At 38.3% G+C, this 21,985-nt stretch overlaps 1 protein-coding gene and 1 pseudogene across 1 annotated transcript; both read left to right on the top strand.

Annotated features, from left to right (window-relative positions):
* Positions 1 to 8,175: 8,175 nt before the first annotated feature.
* Positions 8,176 to 21,486, top strand: LOC149298364 (guanylyl cyclase-activating protein 2). The gene is made up of 4 exons (XM_089487458.1): positions 8,176 to 8,376; positions 12,894 to 13,043; positions 20,019 to 20,133; positions 21,359 to 21,486. The coding sequence occupies exons 1-4, from the start codon at positions 8,176 to 8,178 to the stop codon at positions 21,484 to 21,486; spliced, it is 594 nt and encodes a 197-aa protein (XP_089343584.1).
* On the top strand, positions 13,212 to 13,392 carry LOC149298365 (U2 spliceosomal RNA; annotated as a pseudogene).
* Positions 21,487 to 21,985: the final 499 nt, after the last annotated feature.

Here is a 21,985-nt window from a genome sequence, read left to right as displayed (position 1 = left end):
ATATTAATGCCATTTTTGGTAAGGTTTATTGAATATACACAATTATTTAACCCATAACAAGGTATCTAAGTAGGACTAATGAACTTCCATTGTATATACAGTATGTAGGTGTACAGAGGATGCGATGAGCACGAAATGGTAGAGAACCGCACTAAGGATGGTCATTCTACAAAAGGTGAAAAGAGGGTTACAATGTATTGGTCTAGCAGTGTGGGTATTGTGAGGCCCCATGTGTTAAGAGTTATTCTTGATTTTTAGGGGCCCTAAACACTACCCATCCACCCATGAAAATACTTACTAAGATTATGACTAATAGACTTGAATAGTTACTCCCCACCTTACTGTCACATCATCAATTGAGATTTGTAACGGGCAGGTGAGGGACCTTTATATGGTAAGGGAAGGAACATGGAATCTGTTTACCTTAGTTACAGAAACCAAGAAACCAGCTGAATGTTCCCAGACTTTGAACCATACAACGGGGTAACACGTTTGAGGTATGCTAATTTGGATGAACAGTCCACAGAGGAACTTAATCGATCTCCTACAAATACCCTATACAGAACTATACCCTATCACATTATTGACACAATTAACTAAAAAAAGCCTTAAAAAAGCTAAAAAATAGACTAAAGTTTAAACTTGCATTGTGTAACAAATAGAATTCAATTATTAATCTCCAAGGACAACAGCTACTATCCAGGACAAGGGCTTCCTTTTTACGCTTCTTCCTAACAAAACCATAGATGGGGCTTACTCAAGTATTATGTGTATACTCCTCAATAAAAGAATAGTGTCACTGGAGGCTGTATTTGTCAACGCAAGTTGCTGTTTTGTTTTAAATCTCCTATTGATACGGCAGTTGCCAAATACAGTAACCCTGTAACCCCTTAACTTTGCATTACTTTTCTGAATTTTGTAAAGCTAAGTAAAAAGATTGAATCATAAACTGAGATCATTACTTTACAAAAAGTTCAAATTTCCAGTATCTGATAACACTCTTCCAAAATGGTAGGCTAAATGAGACCCTGCCAGCACCATTTTTTTTCCTGGAAAACAAGTAAGCTACCCTAACTTCCAAAATAATCCAGCTAAAGCCAACCTGGTATACAACTTGTGCTGATTTCCCTTTGGTAGATGTAATACAAGTAGTTCTGAGATACATCATATGCTTCAGGGAAGCAGAAATCTTCAAAAGTTATGCCACCCCTATCTATCAAAGTGTTGCCTTCAAAAATATACCTCTGTTTACATCAGCAGTCGTCTGTAAGCTTGTTCAACCATAAAGTCACCAAATTCATTTTGACCACATCAATATAAGTAATATCACCAACATCTATTATAGTTAATTCCATATGTTATCTCCTGACTATAGCTATAACTATACTTTTACTAACAGAATTAACGGAAAGAACCATGAAATATAATGATGTATTTATAATATAATGTTAAGTATTAAAAACATCTCTAAACAATAAATTATTATTAATTTATTTTACCAATAAATAGAATGCTAATTACTCTCATGCAATGTCATGTTCCCTGCACAATAAATGTAAGTTTAGTATCCCTGAATTGAAATTAATCTAAAATTGGATAAACCTTTAAAATCACACACACCGAATACTTAACTGGGAAAACTATGAAGACGAATGGAATCTGTGTTAGTCCTGTATGTTTTGTAAGTGAATTTTACTGTCCTTAAATGCAGAAGGGACATATATATAATCCCTTATTCTATATAGTATAATAGAAATTGTACTAAGTTGTAAAAAACAACTGCATTTTTATATGTTGTCAATAAATATTTAAAGAAAAAAAAAATGTAAGTTTAGTGAGTCAATCTCACATTGTGCCGCACATTCTATGATCCATCATGTCCTATTAAAACTGCCCAAATCCTCTTATATGTGAAGTCCTAGCTAATCACCTTTGTTCATTTATAGAAACAGGTCATTAATTTACCATGCTTTGGTTATATTACTGAAACTTTTAAACAATGTTGTGCATAATTATTTAAAGAAGTAATGAAAAAAGTAATACCGTTTTGGCTCGGATATAGGCCGCACCCGAATATAGGCCGCACCCTAAAAGTTAGGTGCTTTTTTAAAGAAAAAAATGTCTTAGTAAAAAAAAAACACTTACATATGCTGCCACTCTGCCCCCGCGAGATATGCTGCTTCTCTGCCCTTCCCAGACATGCTGCCACTCTGCCCTCCCCAGATATGCTGCCACTCTGCCCCCCCGAGATATGTTGCCACTCTATCCCCCGCTGAGATATGCACTCTGCCCCCGAGATGTGCCCCCCCCCGGGAAATGCTGCTACTCTACCCCCCCCTGAGATATGCTGCCACTCTGCCCCAAGAGGTCCCCCCCCTAGACTTACCGGTGCAGACTCCCCGGGGTCTTGCAGGGCCGGCGGGGGACAGCGCTGGCACTGTGCCGTAGGAAGTGCCGGCAAGGAAGATTGTTAGCGTACATGGCGCAGACGTTCACTGGCTGCGGCGATGCAAGCGTTAACAACCTCCGCTGCCGGCACGTCTGCACAATGTGCTTTAACAATCTCCCTTACCAGGACTCCCCCCGTGGGAATTCCCCGCAAGGGAGATTGTTAAAGCACATCGTGCAGATGTGCCGGCAGCGGAGGCTGTTTACGCACATCGCCGCTGCCGGTGAACGTCTGCGCGATGCGCTTAGACAACCTCCCGTGCCGGTACTTCCCCCGTGGGAAGTGCTGGCAGGGGAGGCTGTCTGAGCGTATCAGAGAGTAGGATGCAGGTCCCCTGCACCGCTGCGGGGGATCTGTATCCTAACACCGCTGCCTGCCCAGCGCCTGTGACTGCACGTCCCGGGCGTCTGGCGCTAGATCTTGAATATAAGCCGCACCCCCACTTTAAAGACTTAAAGTGGGGGGGGGAAGTGCGGCCTATATTCGAGCCAATACGATATTTGCAATTTGTTGCTATACATACACTATATGAACCGAAGTATTGGGACACATATGTCAAGTAGTGAGTGTACAGCCTGTATAACAGTGTAAATTTGCTGTCCCCTCAAAATAACTGCACACACAGCCATTAATGTCTAAACCTTGGCAAAAAAAGTGAGTACACCCCTAAGTGGAAATGTCCAAATTGGGCCCAATTAGCCATTTCCCCTCCCCGGTGCCATGTGACTCGTTAGTGTTACAAGGTCTCAGGTGTGAATGGGGAGCAGGTGTGTTAAATTTGGTGTTATCGCTCTCACACTCTCTCATACTGGTCACTGGAAGTTCAACATGGCACCTCATGGCAAAGTACTCTCTGAGGATCTGAAAAAAAGAATTGTTGCTCTACATAAAGATGGCCTAGGCTCAGGGCTGTACTGGGACTGAAAAGCAGCCCTGGAAACATTTGAAGACCAGCCCCATATAGTTTATCTCGCGGCCGAGCTCTTATACCCACACGCACCCCTTATACATACCTGAATCATACTATTTGCCATACAAATAACTATAACACATTCTTTTTATCAAATTATTTGTGTTAAAATGCCAGAAAGCACAAGTGTTAAAAGGCCCTAATAAATGAAATACATTATACATAATTGAATGAAAACATTTGGTACTGCAAACTTTTTTTGATGAAAAAGTTCCATTTTATTCAGTGGAACAAAACAGTGATCACATTATTCTTCACGATAGTCTTGTAAGCAGACTTAAGTGTTCTGGTGCCCTGTGTGGACTACTCCTCTGGCACCCCCATCCAAAAAAAAAGAAAGGAAAAAAATCTCCCCCCTGCCCCTTCTCACTGCCCCCCATCCCTTCTAACTATCTACCCCCTCTCCCTATCCTTACTTACCTTGTTGCTGTAGTCCTGTGGTGGGGGCGCAAGGCGTCCATCTTCCTGTGCTGGCGCGGTGCGCGCTTCACAGCTGAGCACCAGAATAATTCCGGCACTCAGCATTAAAACGCCGTCTTCGCAACGTAGTCACGGAGAGTGAGGTGTGACCGCTCAGCGCCCCTGCCCGGGACTTAAATCAAAACACCGTTTTTTTTTGTTTTAACTTTATTTAACATCCTCCGTGTTAAATAAAGTTAAAAAAAAAACCATATATTTTTGTTTTTATTACCGTTTATTTGCCAACCTGCTCCCCCCAGTTATGCACATCTGCCCCAGGCTTGCCACGCTGCCCCCAGAAATGCCTTATACCCTCCTATATGCCACTCTACCTCCCTGATATGCCTTATACCCTCATATATGCCACTCTGCCCCATGATATGCCTTTTTAACCCCCTTTATGCCACTCTGCCTCTAGAAATGCCTTTTAACCCCCTTTATGCCACTCTGCCTCCAGAAATGCCTTTTAACCCCCTATATGCCACTCTGCCTCCAGAAATGCCTTATACCCCTTTATGCCACTCTGGCATATCATGGGACCGCTTTCAATCCCGCTTACAGCCGCTCAGCGGCTGTTTTGATGGTTGATCTGCCTAGGCTATAAGAAGATTGCCAAGACCCTGAAACTGAGCTGCAGCACGGTGGGCAAGACCATACAGCGGTTTCACAGGACAGGTTCCACTCAGAAAAAGTGCTCAGCCTCATATCCAAAGGTTGTCTTTGGTAAATAGACATATGAGTGCTAGCATTGCTGCAGAGGTTGAAGGGGTGGAGGGTCAGAGGACTCCAGTGGCAACCTGTGAAGCTCTGTTGTACTCCTTGCACAGGAGGTTTAAGGCAGTGCTGGAAAATAATGGTGGCCACACAAAATATTGACAGTTCGGGCCCAATTTGGACATTTCCACAGGGTGTACTCACTTTTGTTGCCAAGGTTTTAGATATTAATGGCTGTTTGTTATTTTGAGGGGGCAGCACATTTACAGGCTGTACACTCACTACTTTACATTGTAGCAGATTGTAATTTCTTCAGCATTGTCACATGAAAAGATATAATAAAATATTTAGAGTTATCCTCTCTTCATCAGGTCTGAAGCAATACTTATTGCTTATATATATCACATTTACTAAGGGGGTGGCGGTCATGGCTTTTGAAAAACTGTGCAAATGTCATAGCTGACTGATACCTAGGTAGTAAAATCAACTCAGTAGAGGGCTGGCAAAACTTAAGGCAAATCAGCCAAATTACCCAGTATTAAAGCAGCTCAAAAGATATCTGGCTGAGAGCATGTGTGCAGTAGAGTACCTAGTGGGGGGGTTGGGTTGGCAGTCCGCACCGGGTTCCCCTCTTCTGTGGGGTGCCACCACGCCGGTACCCCTCTCGAGACGGACAGTAATGTCCGCCGCTAGAGGAGCAGGCTCGGTTGGGGATCCTCTAGCAGAGAAGCAGCCCCACTAACTTCTATAATTCTCCAGCTGTGATCCTTGAAGATATTTTTGGGCCACTCAAACCATGCTCTTCACAGTGCATTGAGAGAAAATAGACACACATCCCTTTCCAGGTTGATTCATAACATTTCCAGTTGGCTGGAGCTTCTTAATTTTTTGCCATAATCATGGAAATGTACATTTTCTATGATTTTGCTATTTTCTTACAGCCATTTCCCATTTTATGAAGCTCAACAACCTTTTGCTGCACATCACAGCTATATTCCTTGGACTTATCCATTTTGATAAATGACTAAGGGATTTTTGCCCTATGTGCTGCCTAATATTTATACCCCTGTGAAACAGGAAGTTATGGTCCTGTTCCTAGTCCCCCAGGTTTAAAAAAAATGTAATATGTGATAGGGAGAAGGGAGGGATATGGGGTAGATAGTGAGAAGGGAGGGAGATGGGATAGACAGTGAGAAGGGGAGAGGGGGTACATAGTGAGAAAGGAAGGTAGCAAGAATATTGAAATAAAGAGTCAGAATAAGAGAGAGAGACTGAATGGATTAATGTGTGGATGCATTGTGTGAATGAGTGAAAGAATAAATTATTTAATGTGTGGATGAATTGTGTGAATGAAAGTGACTGTAACAAAGATGTCGTACGCTGGGCTGTTTAGGGACAATGTTGACTCATGCTGGGCTGTTTGGGGACAAAGATGGCACGTCCTATGTCTGTGTAATTTGGGTGCTGGTCAGGTTCGATGTTGGGACAAAGGGACTCTGGGAATGATTACGGGGAAGAGGACCTCTCAATGTCACGGTAGGGTCAGAAGGAGGGAAGACTGCACTGACGTCTTCCCTTGATCTGCAGTCAGTGTGGCAAATATTTTTTTGGTGTGGTAGCAGAGGGAGTGATTGTATGCTAGGGAGCGTTGAGCAGGGCCCAAGGAAATGCATGAATAGGATCCAATTGTTTCCCTATAAAATATATTGGCAACAGGTCTAATATTTATATATATATATATTGGCAGCAGGGGCTAATATTAATATATATTGGCTGCAGGGGCTAATATTTATATGTATTAGCAACAGGGTATAATATTCATATATATATCGGAAGCAGGGTCTAATATTTATATATATTGGTAGTAGGGTCTAATATTAAAGAATTAAAAATAACTGCCAGTTCTGCTGGTATTTTAAATCATATTTCAATCAATGTCTTTACTTCAAAGAGATAAGTACATACTATGTAGTTAAAAATGCATGTCTAACATATATATGTATATATATATATATATATATATATATAATATATATATATATATATATATATATATATATAGTGTATATGTAGCGTTTTATAATTGCCCCCCCTATTTTGGTCCCTGTCCCCCCATGTGCCCCCCCTAAATATGCTAATCCCATCCTGAATCCCTCAAGGACATTTAATCATCATTCAATCTCTTGATGGGAATTATTTCTCTATTTGCGTTACATTATATAAAGGACCACTGTTTTATTAATAGTTGCCTTACTATTAGATTAAGTAGTTACATCATAACCAATAATCTTTCATAGCAATTTAATTAACGTTGGAGTATATGAGCTTCAAATTCAAGAGCACTTAGAAATTGCTTTATGGTGAAGACCAAGCTTAGCAGCTTCTCTCTTTCTCTTTCTCTCTTTCTCTCTCTCTCTGAAGGAGTTTGTCCTTGGACAGGGTAAGTAAGAAAGGATTCTTCTAGAATGTTGGTAAGATATAAAAAAGGACACGATGCCCGGATCTGTCAAAATGAGCCAAAATGAGTAATATATGATATTTTAAATCATATTAAATTACCCATTCTAGTTACTCTTCATATGGGTTAATTTTCTATAGATAAAGAGTTGGCCAAAGTATCTTTTATTCTTTAAAACATTAAGATAATGGTTTATTTCTTTAAAAGACAGAACAGCTACTGGAGTACTTGGTACCTCTAAATGCCATATAGATTGGTCCATTTAACCGTATAAAGGTCCAAAAACATTAGTTTTGTTCCTGTATTTTATTGTATAATAATAATATAACCCTTAAGCTACAGGTAGATTACCTCCCGCTGCTTAGTATCGTAACCTTCCAGACAGAATGACCAGGAAGGAAGTAGTTTTGTTAACTTGTAGCAAGCTATATCTGTAAATGTACATGCTTAGTTCTTAGTAAATTGTTTTACTACTATTATATCCCAGTGAACTGTAGATTGCTCCTTTAAATTAGGCGTGTCTTGAGATGCAACTAATTCGACAAGAATCTTATAATGATCTTAGATGTTCTTATCTGTGTCTGGCAAGGCACGTTACAATAGTCTGACCCAGTCGCATTCTCCTTAATGCAGGTGAGAAAGCAATAGAGACAGATATTTAACCAAATGACTTGCTCAATTATTAAATTTTTTTTCAAGAACGGTTGTCATTTGACATTGGACTGTTTTTTTTTTATCCACAAAGCGGAAATATCTCAGTATGGATCTACTGAGAAGAAGCATTTTTGGAAAAAAATATTTTGTCAGTAGATCCTATGTATGTTTGTCTATGTAGACAACCAACTTTTTGTCTTGGAGACAACAAGAGACAAGGAATGCAAGTATCTTCCTAAAGGGGATTTCAAATGAAGACGTTTCAGAAATGAGAAAACACATTCACAGGTTTAAGACTAAATTATATCGCAACTAAAAAAAACAGTTTGTTTTGGGACTTTTTAACATATTCAAGGAGTACTATTTGGACAGTAAAACAAAGGGGGAAGAAGAGGCACAAAATCGACACAGTGAACACAAGACGCGTCAGAAGATATAGGACGCGTAGCCTCATTATTGGATTTGCTTAAAATGGGCCAACACTTGAGTGAGGAATCCAACAGAGTGGAAATAGATGTGGCGGAGCTCCAGGAATGGTATAAAAAGTTTGTAGTGGAATGTCCGAGCGGAACACTTTTCATGCATGAATTTAAGCGTTTTTTTGGCGTGACGGATAACCAGGAAGCAGCCGATTATGTGGAACATATGTTCAGAGCCTTTGATAAAAATGGGGTAAGTACTGCATAAACACATGTAGGTATTCTCACATTCATGTCAGTTAATGTTTACTTCAAAATATCATGCATAGTGCTCACAACTGAACAAGAGGGCATAGTCTAAACCTTGAGGCTCAGAGGTTAAGAGGTAATGTAAAAAGTTTTATTTTACCGAGAGGGTGGTGAATAAGTGGAATATTCTCCCAGCAGAAGTGGTGGCAGCGAATACAGTGAGTGAATTTAAATATGAATGGCTTAGGCATAGAGCCATTCTGAATCTAAGATGAGACCGAGGACTGATTATGGTCTTTACCATAATGGGTAGACTTTATGAGTCAAATGGTTCTCACCTGCTGGCAACTTTTATGTTTGTTTTCACAAATGTACTCTTTGTGGCTTGATGACCTTGTTTGCTAATCAGAATAATTAGATTATTAATTATTAATCATCACCAGTGAACAAAACATGCTAGTGTAAAAAAACCATTAATGGCACTTTTGTTATTACAGGTCAAACTTAAAATGCATTAAAAACATTTCAGATTTATTTAGATATGTGAACTACTGAATCTATATTGATGAAGAGGGTCATAGGTATTATTTAATGTCATTAATTTTGTATAACCAAAGATGGCAGCATAATGAACTACAGTAAAATACCTAGTGCATTATGGATACGAGCAGATGTCTATGTGAATAATGATTATCCATATCCACTTTATGCTGAGGAATAAGGGGACGTACTAAACAGCATATTGGGGATGATGGGATGATGGGATGATTGGCTGCAATGTTCAGCACTATCAATAGGTGTCAGTATACTTTTTACACTCATGGTAAATCAAAGTATGTTCTTTTTGGTAGTTCTTGATACTAAGTTGCAACGAATACATTGCAAAAATAAGCTGCAAATGTTTAACTATTTACTTGCTGAAATATATACAGTTTTATAACGGAATCATGGTAAATTCTATAGAAATAATAGAAACATTTTAAGTAATCAACATATTGATATAATATGGTACATGTATGTGCAAACACCATATTTTACCTGTTTTGATTGGCACAATATATTTGATTGGGAATATATATTATTATTATTTTTACATGGGGATTATGGGTGGAATATTATAGTTACACATGCTAAGGAACATATTTGACCCATTTCTGATAAGAATATGGCTATAAATATTTTTTTACATGGGGAATATGGGTGGAATATTATAGTTACACATGCCAAGGAACACATTTGACCCATTTCTGATAAGAATATGGGTATAATTATTTTTTTACATGGGGATTATGGGTGGAATATTATAGTTACACATGCTAAGGAACATATTTGACCCATTTCTGATAAGAATATGGGTATAATTATTTTTTTACATGGGGATTATGGGTGGAATATTATAGTTACACTTGCTAAGGAACATATTTGACCCATTTCTGATAAGAATATGGGTATAATTATTTTTTTACATGGGGATTATGGGTGGAATATTATAGTTACACGTGCTAAGGAACACATTTGACTTGTTTTTGATAAGAATATGGCTATAAATATTTTTTTACATGGGGATTATGGGTGGAATATTATAGTTACATATGCTAAGGAACATATTTGACCTGTTTCGGATAAGAATATGGGTATACTCATATTTTATATTGGGAAATATGGGTGGAATATTATAGTTATACATGCTAAGGAACATATTTGACCCATTTCTGATAAGAATATGGGTATAATTATTTTTTTACATGGGGATTATGGGTGGAATATTATAGTTACACGTGCTAAGGAACACATTTGACTTGTTTTTGATAAGAATATGGCTATAAATATTTTTTTACATGGGGATTATGGGTGGAATATTATAGTTACACATGCTAAGGAACATATTTGACCTGTTTCGGATAAGAATATGGGTATACTCATATTTTATATTGGGAAATATGGGTGGAATATTATAGTTATACATGCTAAGGAACATATTTGACCCATTTCTGATAAGAATATGGGTACAATTATTTTTTTACATGGAGATTATGGGTGGAATATTATAGTTACACATGCTAAGGAACATATTTGACCCATTTCTGTTAAGAATATGGGTATAATTATTTTTTTACATGGGGAATATGGGTGGAATATTATAGTTACACATGCTAAGGAACATATTTGACCCATTTCTGATAAGAATATGGGTATAATTATTTTTTTTACATGGGGATTATGGGTGGAATATTATATTTACACATGCTAAGGAACATATTTGACCCATTTCTGATAAGAATATGGGAGTATTATCATTTTTACATGGGGATTATGGGTGGAATATTATAGTTACACATGCCAAGGAACATATTTGACCCGTTTCTGATAAGAATATGGGTATAATTATTTTTTTACATGGGGATTATGGGTGGAATATTATAGTTACACATGCTAAGGAACACATTTGACCTGTTTTTGATAAGAATATGGCTACAAATATTTTTTACATGGGGAATATGGGTGGAATATTATAGTTACACATGCTAAGGAACATATTTCACCCATTTCTGATAAGAATATGGGTATAATTATTTTTTTACATGGGGATTATGGGTGGAATATTATAGTTACACATGCTAAGGAACATATTTGACCCATTTCTGATAAGAATATGGGAGTATTATTTTTTTTATATGGGGATTATGGGTGGAATATTATAGTTTCACATGCCAAGGAACCCATTTGACCCATTTCTGATAAAACTATGGGAATATTATTATTTTTACATGGGGATTATGGGTTGAATATCATGGTTACAGATGCCAAGGAAAAAATTTGACCTTTTTCTGAAAGGAATATGGGAGTATTATTATTTTTATATGGGGATTATGGGTGGACTATTATAGTTACACATGCTAAGGAACATATTTGACCCATTTCTGATAAGAATATGTCTATAAATATTTTTTACATGGGGAATATGGGTGGAATATTATAGTTACACATGCTAAGGAACATATTTGACCCATTTCTGATAAGAATATGGGTATAATTATTTTTTTACATGGGGATTATGGGTGGAATATTATAGTTACACATGCTAAGGAACACATAATATTCCACCCATAATCCCCCCGTAAAAAATAATTATACCCATATTCTTATCAGAAACAGGTGAAATACGTTCCTTAGCATCTGTAACTATAATATTCCACCCATAATCCCCATGTAAAAAATATTATACCCATATTCTTATCAGAAATGGGTCAAATGTGTTAGCATGTGTAACCATGATATTCCACCCATAATCCCCATGTAAAAATAATAATACTCCCATATTCCTATCAGACAAAGGTCAAATTTGTTCCTTGGCATCTGTAACCATGATATTCCACCCATAATCCCCATGTAAAAAAACATATTTATAGCCATATTCTTTTAGAAAAAGGTCAAATGTGTTACTTAGCATGTGTAACTATAATATTCCTCCCATAATCCCCATGTAAAAAAATGAGTACACCCATATTCTTATCAGAAATAGATCAAATGTGTTCCTTAGCATGTGTAACTATAATATTCCACCCACAATCCCCATGTAAAAAAATATTTATAGCCATATTCTTATCAAAAACAGGTCAAATGTGTTCCTTAGCATGTGTAAATATAATATTCCACCCATAATCCCCATGTAAAAAAATATTTATAGCCATATTCTTATCAAAAACAGGTCAAATGTGTTCCTTAGCATGTGTAAATATAATATTCCACCCATAATTCCCATGTAAAAAAATGAGTATACCCATATTCTTATCCGAAATGGGTCAAATATGTTTCTTAGCATGTGTAACTATAATATTCCACCCATAATCCCCATGTAAAAATAATAATAATATATATTCCCATATTGTGCCAATCAAAACAGGTAAAATATGGTGTTTGCACATACATGTACCATATTATATCAATATGTTGATTACTTAAAATGTTTCTATTATTTCTATATAATTTACCATGATTCCGTTATAAAACTGTATATATTTCAGCAAGTAAACAGTTAAACATTTGCAGCTTCTTTTTGCAATGTATTCATTGCAACTTAGTATCAAGAACTACCAAAAAGAACATACTTTGATTTACCATGAGTGTAAAAAGTATACTGACACCTATTGATAGTGCTGAACATTGCAGCCAATCATCCCATCATCCCATCATCCCCAATATGCTGTTTAGTACGTCCCGGAATAAGAAACAAAACAAAGGTGTTTTCTTGCTACAGACAGGTCCGGCTTGTTTCCATCTATTAGGGAAGGAAACAGGACTTATTTGGCATAGTCTCGTTGTTCCTGTAATATATTGACTTTTTACTGACATCTATCTAATCTATATCATCTTTCCTAGGTAAAGTCTAGTTTTAGCTCAATATTAATGGTTTTAGTTCAATTAAACTGTTTAAAAATCTACAAATCTACACCTGTTTCATTTTCTCTGCTTTTATACTATATAATACCATGTTTTATATGTTTGCCCTCCTTTTTGTAGGACAACACAATCGATTTCCTGGAGTATGTGGCTGCTCTTAATCTGGTTTTAAGGGGAAAACTGGAGCACAAGTTGAAATGGACGTTCAAAGTATACGACAGAGATGGAAATGGTTGTATAGACAAGACGGAGCTTCTAGAGATTGTGGAGGTGAGGAATATGTGCATTGACAAAGCATCTGTTAATTTAAATAATACATAGTTCACTGTTTCTTTGTTAAGCTGTGTTTGTGTGTCCATACCTCTCTAGATAACTGTACTATGCAAACTTTTTAATTGTTTGGTCATTGGGATGAGCCGTCGTATTGGTAAATGTTAGATCGCTTCTCGGCCTTTTGGCTAAGATCAAGTGTAGTTCCTCTTTGGGAAGGGGGGGACTATGCTGATCCTCTGGCCTTAGGGTTCGGGATAGCAAATGGAGCCCGAGGTGGAATTACCCTGGCAGAAATGCTGGAGTCACCGTGTGTGGTATTGCACGCCACTGCACACGGTGAGCGCACGTTCTCACTGGCGGCCTACCAGCACTACCTTTTCCCCAGGTACCTTCTGGTCCTGGGGTTAAGAAATTTATTTTTGAATCCGGCAGGCCAGCAATGGCCTGTCCTTAAATTATTTTCCTTAATTTATTTAATTCACTTCTTCACGAGTGCCTATTAATTTGTCCCCCTTTGGATTCACGGCTTAAATTTTACGGCTTGGACCTCACTATTCTTGGCACACGATTTTGTAACCACGTTTTGGACACTGTTTTTTTTTTTAAGAGGCAGTGAAGCCTGGACTTTGCTGGAGGAGGATTGGGAGCCTTCTGGCCCCTTCCTCTCTCTACAAAACCAGCAAGCAGTCTCACTCTTCGGGGTGAGACTCAAGATCCGACCCTCCCATGGGGGGGGTTGGAATTTGTCCGAGTTCTCCGTGAGGGAACTCGGTATCGTAGTCTGGCTTCTGCTGCCTTGTGCACAGAATGCGGCACCCAATGGAGCACGCACCTCGGGCTTCAAAAAAAAAACCAAAAAAAAAAAACCAAAAAAAAAAATTGTGCAGGGCAGCATTTTATCTGTGCTGGTCAGCAGAATGTAAAAGCTATATGTGTCCTGGAAAACATGGCCAATGCAGTCACCCTAATGCGTCCACACCCCAGCTAGCCCCACATTGTATATTTATCCCATGTAAGATGTAAAGTCACGTGACTCCGCTGGTTTCCTGCTTTTCCACAGCGAGCAACGCACAGGTAAGTGGAAGGGCCTCTGTGGAAGTGATTGCGGGGGTTGCAATGTTGCCCCCCTGCCCAGCCCGCCCCTGGAAAAGGGCCTTCCCCAAACTGTTTTCACAAAGTTGGAAGCATTACATTGTCCAAAATGTCTTGTCCCCTTCAGCATACCAAAATAATGCTATGCTTCGAACTTTGTGGGAACAGTGTGTGGAAGACCGTTCCTTGAATAAATCATGACACGGTGTAATATGTCATGTGTTGTTCAGATTTACTTAATTTTTAGACCTGCTAAGAAACAGATGAGTTTTGTTATGTCCTGATGTAAAACCATAGAATTCGAAAGGCTGTACATTCTTTCTCACACGTATATATATATATCCCAAAACTGGTGCCACAAAATTAAAAGCATATAATTATCTTTAATCCCTTGATGCCAGTCGAGGTGCCAGGCACGCCATGATAGTGTAATAGCTACACCAAGCATCAGCGTGCATCATACTAAAGGAAGTTAAAATGGTGTTGCTGAAATGCTTTAATATCAAGGCAGTCAATGACAACGAAAAACCCGCCCCAGGGCTCACTGCGCAGCTGCGAAAGATGGCGGTGCCCATTAAAAAGTAAAACAAGTTCTTAAAATGCCCTTTCCAGACCCTCCTGAAAACTCTGAGCTTCCCCTGCAGGTTGAATACAGGTACTGCATACAACCATGCAAGTCAATGGAGCCCAGCTTACAATTCATAATAAATAAAAAATAAATGTGGTAAAATGTAAAAATAATTATCTGCTGATGTCATCAGGGGAACCATCCAGTACCAACAAAAAGTAAAAAAAAAGTGTGTATATATATATATATATATATATATATATATAGATTGAAGCTTGCGAGCAGGGCTCTCTCCACCAAATGTATCGGTTTGTCTTAGTCTGTCAATTCTTGTCTTGTCATATCCCTTGAATTTATGTATTGTATTAAGCGCTGCGTAAACTGTTGGCGCTATATAAATAAAGGATAATAATAATAATAATAATAATATATATAAAAGCTATTTTTTATGAGTTAAAATTAGCGCTATATGTTCACAAAAATCCTCTTTTAAAATGCCCTTTTAAATGTCTTGTTTTAAAAAATGTATGATTTGATGGGGTAAATTGATGGACATGGGCACAAACTGACCAGATGTCGAAATCGCAAAATGCACACTTCACAAATGTGGTCTTTTACCCCTCAAACAACTTGACAAGCCCATGGGGGATATCACTGTATTTAAGATGTTGCTGAACATGTATTGGGGTGTTGTTTGACAGTGTCATATTCCAGGAGCTGTAAATTCATACCTAAATTAAAATGTGTTTGAAAAAAAAAGTACTACCACAAAGTTTGACAAAGGCTGATAGTAGAAATAATGCATGAAAAGGTACTAGCATTTGAAATACCCAGGATTGTCTACTTTTCAAATATACCTTTAGTTTGAAGGGGGTAAATTGAACCAACCTGCTTGAAAGATGTCCCAAACAGGACATGGAGGCAGAATTTTCAACATATTAAAATTCCAAGTTGAAAATTTAAATTATGTATGTCCCCAATGTGGTCTTTTACCCCCCATGAAACCCATGGAATTTACTCAGGAGATGTTGCTGAACATGTCTTGGGGTGTTGTTTTGCAATGACCTGTATATTTATTTTAGAAAAAAAATACTACCACAAAGTTTGTAGGCTGGTAGAATAAGTGTATAGAAAAAGTTAAAATACTAGCATTTAAAATACCCTGGCTCTCCCACCATAGGACTTCACCAGGGTAAATGAACTGAAAAGGGTGGGGTGTAGATAGTAAGTAAGAAGGTGGGAGAGGGGGTAGATAGTGAGAAGGGGAGGAGGGAGTAGATAGTAAGTGGGGGAGGAGGCGGTAGATAGTGAGTAGGGGGGAGTAAGTAGATAGTGAGAAGGGAAGGAGAGGGAGTAAATAGTGAGAAGGGAAGGAGAGGGAGTAAATAGTGAGAAGGGTAGTAGAGGGGGTAGACAGAGAGTACAGTAGTAGGGGGGTAGATAGTGAAAAGGAGTAAGAGATTGTGAGAAAGGGAGGAGAGGGGGTAGATAGAAGGAGTAGTTAGTAAGAAGGGGGAAGAGGGGGTAGATATTGAGAAGGGGGAGAGATCATGAGAAGGTGGGGTAGTAAGAATCTTGAAATAGAGTGAGAATGAGTGGGATAATTAATGAAGTAATGTGTGGATGAATTGTGTGAATGAGTGAGAAAATGAATTGGTGTGTGGGTGAATTGTGTAAATGAGTGAGAGAATGAATGAATTGATGTGTGGGTGAATTGTGTGAATGCGTGAGAGAATAAATGAATTAATGTGTGGATGAATTGCGTGAATGAGTGAGAGAATGAATTGATGTGTGGATGAATTGTGAGAATGTATTGATGAATATGTAAATGATTTGCGTGAATGAGTGAGAGAATGAATAATTGTGTAAATGACAGAATAAGTGAGTGACTGTATACGTGTTTTGTGTGTATCATAGATGTATAAGTGATTTGGGGAAAGGCAAAGATTGCACAAGCAGGGTGCTTGAGCTTTGGGGACCAAGATGGCATAGACAGGTTGTTTATGGGACAAAGATGGCACAGGCAATGTGTTTATGGGACAAAGATGGCACAGGACAGGCTGTTTGGGGACATAGATGTCTTACGCTGGGCTGTTTGGGGACAAAGATGGCTCAGGCTGGGTTGTAATTTCTGTGTGTGCAACCTGTGATCTATGCCTGTAATTTAGTTTTTTTTTAATCTATACCTTTAATGCTAAATTTATATGTGGTTTCCAGTTGATCTATACCTGCAAAGCCGGATTTGTGTGTTATTCTGCTGATCTGTATCTGCAATGCTATGTTTCCATACATTATTTATGTATACCTGCAAATACAGGGTTTATATAATTTATTTAGTTGATCTATACCTGCAGTGCTGTTTCCACGTGTTGTTTATTTGATCGATACGTTCAGTTCTGAGTTTACATGATCCCCAGTTGATCTATACCTGCAATGCTATACACGCAAGTGTTGTTTACATGTGTTGTTTATTTGATCTATACCTGAAAGAGAGGTGTGGCTTAGTGAATGAGGGGACATGAGGGGACAAAGGGACTCTGGGGAAGAGAGGACCTTTCAAAGTGACTGTAGGGTCAGAAGGAGGGAAGACTGCACTGACTTTCACAGTCTTCCCCTAATCTGCAGTCAGCGTGCATTTTTTTGGTGTGGGAACGGCGGGAGTGATTGCAAGCTGTTTTTCCTATATTTGATGTATTTAAGGTACATTATTGTTTGTTATTATACTTGTTTGCACTTGCACATAAATAATCTCTAATTAAAACTAGTTGTTTGTTACAAGATTTTTTCCCTTTCTTTTTTGTGGAGGGGGGTGCCAGAGAAGAAGTCCGCACAGGGTGCCTGAATACCTAAGGCCGGCCCTGCCTGGGGTGTCTAGATATGCAAACATATTTTGTTTGATGGGAGTAATTTTGAACTTCAAAGATGTCACAAATAGGATATGGTTCAGTACGACCTTGTACTTTTTGCCCTATGACTTGCAAAAAAAAGCAACATACATAAAATCATTGGGTATTTCTAAACAGAGGACAAATATTAGAATCTATATAGCAGGTTTTTTTTACGTTAGCTTTTGTAGGTAAGTAAAAGACTTTTCAAGTAAAAGTCAGAAGTCTTTTTTTTCTTAATTTTTCACCATATTTTATACTTTTTTTTTATAGTAAATTATTTTACAAGATCAAAATAATGGTATCTAAAGAAAGCCCTTCTTGTCTCGAAAAAAATTATACATAACTTGTGTGGGTACAGTAAATGAGAAAATTACAGCTAAACATGATCACCACAGAGATTTTGAAACAGAAGAGTACACAAAATAAAAAACAGCTCTGTCCGTAAGGAGTTAAAGATGTCTTTTGTATTCTGTAGTGTTAACATTACCCTTCACTCAAACTAAGGGGCCTAACTGAAACTAAAAAACAGCCCCAGGTAATTATCCATCCTCTGTAAAACTTTACAGTAGACACTATGCATTCCGATAAGAGGCATTCTCCTTGCATCTGTCAAAGCTGATTCATAAATCAGAATTTTAGATTCATGTTTCCACTGCTCCAGAGTCCAGTGGGGGTGTGATTTGCACCACTCCAGTAGAAGCTTGGCATTGCACATTTCATGAAGCTCCTGACACGCCGTGCTAGTGCTGATGTTGCTTCGAGGAGCAGCTTGGAACTCTGTAGTGAGTGATGCTACAGAGGACAGTCAAGATTTACGCACTACTCACTCAGCACTTGGGAACCCCACACTGTGAGTGTTCCACTTCACAATAATAGCACCTACAGTAGACAAAGGAAGACACATCACAACTTCTTCAATACCACCCATTCTACTGCCAATGTTTGTCTAAGAAGATGGAGTGCCTATGTGCTTGATTGTATGCACCTGTTAGCAATAGATGTGTCGGAAACACCTAAACTTAATAATTAGGAGGGGTGTCCACATGCTTTTGGTCATATAGAGCGCATAAAACGTAATGAATCCAGGCTCTGCCTCACACATCAATTTATGTAGCACTGTTCGTGTGTGTCTCTTTTTCTAGAAAGAATCTCATTGTGTTTCTAAAAAGGAGGAGAGCTAAGCTCCCAGTATTTCTAGTTACTTAAAAAAATCCCAGATGGCAACTTCTAGCCATCTTGTCACAGAATTAGTTTTACTTCAAATACCGTATTTGCTCGATTATAAGACAAGGTTTTTTTCAGAGCAAATGCTCTGAAAAATACCCCTCGTCTTATAATCGGGGTCGTCTTATAATCAGACCTCAAATAGGTCTGACTATGAGACGACTAAGATCCAGATCCCCCGCAGCTGCAGGGGACCTGGATCCTCCTGTCTCCCCCCCCCCCGCCCCACTTACCGGTGCTTCTGAGTACCCGGTGTGTAGCTGGGGCAGCGTGTAGAGCTCTGATCTCTGACAGTCGGGGAAGGTCTGCGCGATGGACGTAGACAATCCCCGCTGCTAGCCACGCCTCCTTCCGGCTGCAGCGTAAGTGCGTGGGATCTACACGCTGCCCCGGCTACATGACAGGGAAGTCAGAAGCACCGGTAAGTTTGGGCAAGGGGGCGGGGGAGTGTTAAATGGGGGGCATAAGGCATTTCTGGAGGCAGAGTGTTCTGTGAAATGCTTTTAAACCCCCTTAATGCCACTCTGCCTCCAGAAATGGCTTTTTAACCCTCTATACGCCACTCTGCCTCCTGAATGCCTTAAACCTCCCTATATGCCACTCTTCCCCATAATATGCCTTTTAACCCTCTAAATGCCAGAGTGGGTATAAGGCATTTCTGGACGCAGAGTGGCACATAGGAGGTCAAAAGGCATATTATGGGGCTCAGTGGCATATAGGGTTAAAAGGCATATCATAGGGCACAGTGGCATTTAGAGGGTTAAAAGGCATATCATGGGGCACAGTGGCATATAGGGGGTATAAGGCATTTCTGGGGCAGATGTGCATAACTGGGGGGCAGGTTGGAAAATAGAAGGAAATAAAACCAAAATATTTTTCTCAATCATAGCTTTTATTTTAAAAAATTGTTTAGATGAATTAACATTTACTGGTAAAACTTTTTTCCTATAGGGTCGTCTTATATTCAGGCTTTTTCTTTGTTTCCTAAATTAATATTCAGATTTGGGGGGGTCGTTTTATAATCGAGCAAATACGGTATATAGGCCATAGAACAGTTCACATTTAAAATATTATCGACAGTAATACCAATAGCATGTTGAGCTCCCTATGTCTGTAGCGATATTTAACACTTTGCACTTTCATAAGGATTTTCTGCAAATTCAGAGTGTTTTGATCATATGGTTTCACTTTTTGTTTTAGTCAATTTACAACTTGAAGAAGGTGTGCCGCCAGGGCCAAGATGATCGAATTCCATTGCTCTCACCAGAGGAAGTAGTGGACAGGATATTCCAGTTGGTGGATGAGAACGGAGATGGTAAATTGTTGTATGGTTATTTAATTGTATTAAATACTTAAAATACGTAAAGGTAACTGATATTAATAATATTAATTTTAAAAATATTATGTGATTTTCTGTTTTAACAACTTGGCTTTTTACCTACAGGACTATAGACCAAGACTGGTTAGGGTCTATGGGAAAAGAGACATCATTAGCATTGCCAAATCAATTCTGTGCGGTGCCTAAATTTGTAACTACTAGATAAGCACCTTCTGGAGCTTAACAAGCTGAGAACTGTCTGGCTTATAGATAAAACAAGCTTGCTGATGGTTTAATGACTATCACGTGTAAGAGTCCAACAAGGAGCCTTAAACCTAATATTCTAACAGCTGCAGAAAGATCCCAGAGGCAATATAGCTAGCAAGTAATCTTGAGTGATCTAGGTTTAGGTAGCATTCAAAAATGCTGAACTCCCAGTCTGTTTGTGTTAGCCTGTCAATACGACTGTTATAATGCATGGGATTGTTTTATGTGGAACATGCCGTACTAAAGAGTTAGGGGCTCAGGCAACAGGTGATCCTAGCTTTCCACTGGTGTGGTTTATTTTTGGTTTTTCCTTATTACCCTATGTTTTTACTTGTTTATTTTTTTATTTTACTTATTTATTTTAACAAATATGTTTGGTACAATGAAACGTCACTTTTAATTGAGTATTCCTTGCTAGTTGTTTTTCTTCAATGGCAACCTGAAAAATATTTTTTTTCCATAAAGTATTTACCACACCCACTTCTTGTTATAGGTGAGCAACACATTTAAAGGAGCAGAATGAAAATTGAATTAAAAAAGCAAATAATAATAAATAAAATTTATTTCAATTTCCGTTATATAGAAACCTATGAGCGAAACAAATAATTTAACAGCAGATTAAAACCATTTAGTACATCTAGTCTGCCTGTTTTTATTCTTGTATTTCCGCTGTATAATGTTTCAGCAAGAAATGCTTTGATGGACTTTATCTTGGGACTCTTTCCCATGCATGCTGAAACTAAAACCTTACATACAGCCTTTAGCTATGTAAAATAGGCTTAGGGTACTATGACAGGAAAGTAAAGAAACACAAATGTTATCTGAGACAGTATCAGAAGAGGAACCAAAGCCTCAATATTGTTAGTACCAGATTTATTTGCAATGCTTATGTATACACAGGGTTTAGGACATTGGGGAACATGAAGACCGTCACACTTTGATTTATTTCCATCAGGGCAGCTATCATTGGATGAGTTTATTGACGGTGCTCGGAAGGACAAGTGGGTTATGAAGATGCTGCAGATGGATGTGAGTCCAGGAAGTTGGATAAATGAGCAAAGAAGGAAGAGTGTGCTGTTTTAATGTCAAGTTGATGCTTAGTTGCTCATCATGAAGATCTTACCCGGGACCATGAAACAGAGGGTGAAAACTCAAAGAGTTGTGTTCTGGGTTGGTGCATTGGGTATCTGAGATTCACATCATAAAGTGGATTGCTCATCAATGCCCAGTAATAATGGATTTAACATAATGATTGTAAGCTTGCGAGCAGGGCTCTCTCCACCTAATGTATCGATTTGTCTTAGTCTGTCAATTCTTGTCTTGTCATATCCCTTCAATTTATGTATTGTATTAAGCGCTGCGTAAACTGTTGGCGCTATATAAATAAAAGATAATAATAACAATAATGAGAAATACTAGGTGAGGGCCCAAAGGAGGGAGACAAAATGTAAATATATACAAGCTAAAAATATTATATATTTTATATTACATGAGAATCTATCAAATAAAATTGCAGTTGGGAAATTTGAAGAGCCACGAGTGGTTGGTTATACAATGAGATAAATCTGTTGCTTTCATTTCT

Source organism: Sceloporus occidentalis, unplaced genomic scaffold (genome assembly GCF_023333645.1).
Source record: "Sceloporus occidentalis isolate IW3139 unplaced genomic scaffold, rSceOcc1.0.p SCAF_33, whole genome shotgun sequence".
NCBI classification, from domain to species: Eukaryota; Metazoa; Chordata; class Lepidosauria; order Squamata; family Phrynosomatidae; genus Sceloporus; species Sceloporus occidentalis.
Note: the sequence above shows the minus strand (reverse complement) of the source record. Positions and strands in the feature narration are given on the sequence as shown.